Source organism: Chroicocephalus ridibundus, unplaced genomic scaffold (assembly GCF_963924245.1).
Source record: "Chroicocephalus ridibundus unplaced genomic scaffold, bChrRid1.1 SCAFFOLD_26, whole genome shotgun sequence".
NCBI classification, from domain to species: domain Eukaryota; kingdom Metazoa; phylum Chordata; class Aves; order Charadriiformes; family Laridae; genus Chroicocephalus; species Chroicocephalus ridibundus.
In genome coordinates, this window is record NW_026961775.1 from 60,256 (window position 1) to 63,676 (window position 3,421).

At 53.6% G+C, this 3,421-nt stretch overlaps 1 protein-coding gene across 1 annotated transcript; it reads right to left on the reverse strand.

Moving 5' to 3' along the window:
* Positions 1 to 2,201: 2,201 nt before the first annotated feature.
* On the reverse strand, positions 2,202 to 3,140 carry LOC134509702 (olfactory receptor 14A16-like). The gene has a single exon (XM_063322305.1). The coding sequence runs from the start codon at positions 3,138 to 3,140 to the stop codon at positions 2,202 to 2,204; it is 939 nt and encodes a 312-aa protein (XP_063178375.1).
* Positions 3,141 to 3,421: the final 281 nt, after the last annotated feature.

Sequence of the window (3,421 nt, forward strand, 5' to 3'; positions counted from 1 at the left end):
CCCTGCCAGGGAATGGCGGCTTCTCGGCATAAAATGGTGGACAAACCACAATGGCGGCCCCCGTGCCTGTAGGGGAAGGGCCTTCCGGGTCCGATGCACTTCCGGGTCTACCCAGCCGGGGTGGCCGGTGCTGGCAGCCAATCAGAAGAGAGCAGAGGCCCGGTAGAGGAGAGGGGGCGGGACTTCCGCCGGAAGCTGGTGGGCGGGGCAGCTGTCAGGCCGAGTGGCCATCAAGAAGAAGGTGCAGGGCCCCAAACCTGAGGGCAAAGGCTCAGGGAGGCAGCGATGGGAGCCAAAGGTGGTCAGTCACGCTGAGGGATGGAGGCGTGTGAGAGGGGGAGTGTTTATTCCAGCAAGGTCATCTGCGCGGGGACCTTGTTAATGGGGAAACGGGGAGAAAAAAGGGGAAAGCAGAAGCAGAGTGCACTGAGCCACAAACTTGAGAAAAGGGCCATGGAGTCCATGGCAAGAAAGAGCTTTTGCCAGTCCCAGGAATTGGTGGGCCATCAAGAAAGTCCAGGTGGCACCTCCAGGAAGATCAAGTGTCCGTTTGAAATGAGAACGTTGTGAGTCAGAGGGAGCCTGGTCTGGGAGGGATGCGGGAATGAATAGAGCTGTGCAAAGCCCTGAGGGACATGCAGCGGAAGGGGGAGCAGGGAGGAACCAAGAGGGGGGAGGCAGAACACGGTATAAAAGAGGCCAGTTGCATGTCAGACTGGATTGACCGGGAAAGGGATGGAGTTTTTAGGAAGAGAGAAGGGCCAGGGGCTGCTGGTGTGTTCGGAACCCACAGGGAAACCGCTGTGAAATGCTTCATACGGTTTGGGGTGTGTTCCTCTAAAGAAGTTGCCATGGTCAGTGGCCCAGCTGAAGTGCCTCTGTACCAACGCACGCAGCCTGGGGAACAAAGAGGAGGAGCTGAGCACCCTTGTGCAGCTGGAATCCTCATGGCTGGGGTTTGCTACAGGCCACCCGAGCAAGAGGAGCCTTTTGACGAAGCGTTCTTACTTCACCTCCAGGAAGCACCACACTCAGAGGCTGAGATCTACTGGGGGACTCCAGTCACCCTGGCAGCTGCTGGAAGAGCATCCCATGAAGCTGTAAGCAGTGCAGGAGACTCATGGAGTGTGTTGACGAAGGGATTGAGAGCAGCCCTGCAGAGAAGGGCGTGAGGATGCTGGGGCTGGAGTAACTGAACATGAGCTGGACACCTGCGCTGGCAGCCCCGAACCATGCTGTGATTCTATGATTCGATGTCTCTATGACCTACACCCAAGGGAGCACATGCCAGTGGTGGTTACCCAGCGGATGTTACTCCAAACCTGAAGTGATCTCAATAAGCTGAGTTTCCCACAACAGGACACTCCTAGGAGTAGCTGCTGGCACTTGTGCTCCCTCAAATTCATCTCATCACAGACATGAAATGTGTATTCCTAAGTCTGTGATGCAGGAACAAACTTCTGATGCAGTCATTTTGTGTCCCTCCATGGAGGGACAGACCAGCTCTCTGAGCTGAGGTGAGTGGCTGCTGCTGCAGCTGTGAGGGGCTGGTTGGTGACTTTTATCCTGGGGCAGGTTCCCCGGGGTGTCCAGGGACCGTGGCACAGAGCAGGTCCTGCTCTGCTGGTCCTTCCTGTCTCTCCAGAAGGCCTGGCTGTGTGAGAACACTGCTGTGTGCACCCAGCCTTCGCACTCACACAGCTGAGCTCTGCACTGGTGTTTTCCTCTCCCGAGCACTTCCCAGCTCAGCCCAGGCAAAGCCAAAGCTGCGTGTGTAAGCAAAGCAAAATAAAGCATTCACTCACGGCTTGATTTTCTGCTGCTGCCTTTATTTTGTTTCAAGTATGGAGGGAGTCTGCTTTTCATGTACATCATTGGGATGCTAAAAATGTAAGCTTAGGAAAAATATTATCACAAGCCTAAAGTAAGAGGAAGAGAGAAAAAGAGAAACAGTGAAAGAGAGAAAGAGAGAAAAGAAAGCAAGTAATATTGGAAGGAAGGAAGGAAGGAAGGAAGGAAGGAAGGAAGGAAGGAAGGAAGGAAGGAAGGAAGAAAGAAAGAAAGAAAGAAAGAAAGAAAGAAAGAAAGAAAGAAAGAAAGAAAGAAAGAAAGAAAGCAAGCACGTAAAAAGGTTATGAACAAAAGGTCGTCCTTCTATTTTCTGTGAATATGCTGGGAGTTGTAGGAGAAAGACAGTTACCTCATTGAGGGTGAAATAGAGTATATTGCAACAGTTTAGTCAGGGCATCCCTGAGCTCCTGCTTCCTCATGCTGTAGATGAGGGGTTTCACTGCTGGAGGCAACACCGAGTACAGAATTGACACCACTAAGTCTAGATCTGTGGAGGAGATGGAGGTGGGCTTCAGGTAGGCAAACATGCCAAAATTGATAAAGAGAGAGACCACGGCCAGGTGAGGGAGGCACGTGGAAAAGGCTTTGTGCCGTCCCTCCCCAGAGGGGATACTCAGCATGGCCCTGAAGATCTGCACGTAGGACACCACAATGAAAACAAAACACGCAAAAGAAAAAAAGGCACCAAACACAATAAGCCCAACTTCCCCGAGGTAGTCTGATTGTGAGCAGGAGAGCTTGAGGATCTGGGGGATTTCACAGAAGAACTGGTCTAGGCCATTGCCTTGGCAGAGAGGTATTGAAAATGTATTGGCAGTGTGCAGGAGAGCATGGAGTAAGCCACTGCCCCAGGCAGCTGCTGCCATGTGGACACAAGCTCTGCTGCCCAGGAGGGACCCATAGTGCAGGGGTTTGCAGATGGCAACATACCGGTCGTAGGCCATGACTGTCAGAAGATAAAACTCTGCTGACATCAAGAAGGCAAAGAAAAAGACCTGGGAAACACATCCCGAGAAGGAGCTGGCCCTGGTGTGCCAGAGGGAGTTGGCCATGGCTTTGGGCAGAATGGTGGAGATGCAGCCCAGGTCCAGGAGGGCGTGGTTGAGGAGGAAGAAGTACATGGGGGTGTGGAGGCGGTGGTCACAGGCTACGGCAGTGATGATGAGGCCATTGCCCAGGAGGGCAGCCAGGTAGATGCCCAGGAAGAGCCAGAAGTGCAAGAGCTGCAGCTCCCGCGTGTCTGCGAATGCCAGGAGGAGGAAGTGGGTGATGGAGCTGCCGTTGGACATCGCATCCCTTTGTTCCCGAGGTACTGCCAAAGGAGGAAAGCACACTCACAAGTCAGGACAGCTCTGAGCAAATCCCTTCCCATTGCCTGCCCTTCCAAACCCAAGCCCCGGAAACACACTTTGCCTGTGTCCTTTTTTGCGGGAGCTTTCTGCATTGCCCTTGTTGGAGCTCTCATTGTTGCTGGCCAAGTGTGCCGTGAGGAGCAGAGCCCTGCTTGTGGGCTCCCAAGGAGTCATCCCTGCTCCACAGCAGCGGGGATTGGGGAAAGGGGTTACAGCTT

Coding starts and splice junctions, on each gene's coding strand:
- LOC134509702 (XM_063322305.1), bottom strand. CDS start 3,140: ATGTCCAACGGCAGCTCCATCACCCACTTCCTCCTCCTGGCATTCGCA.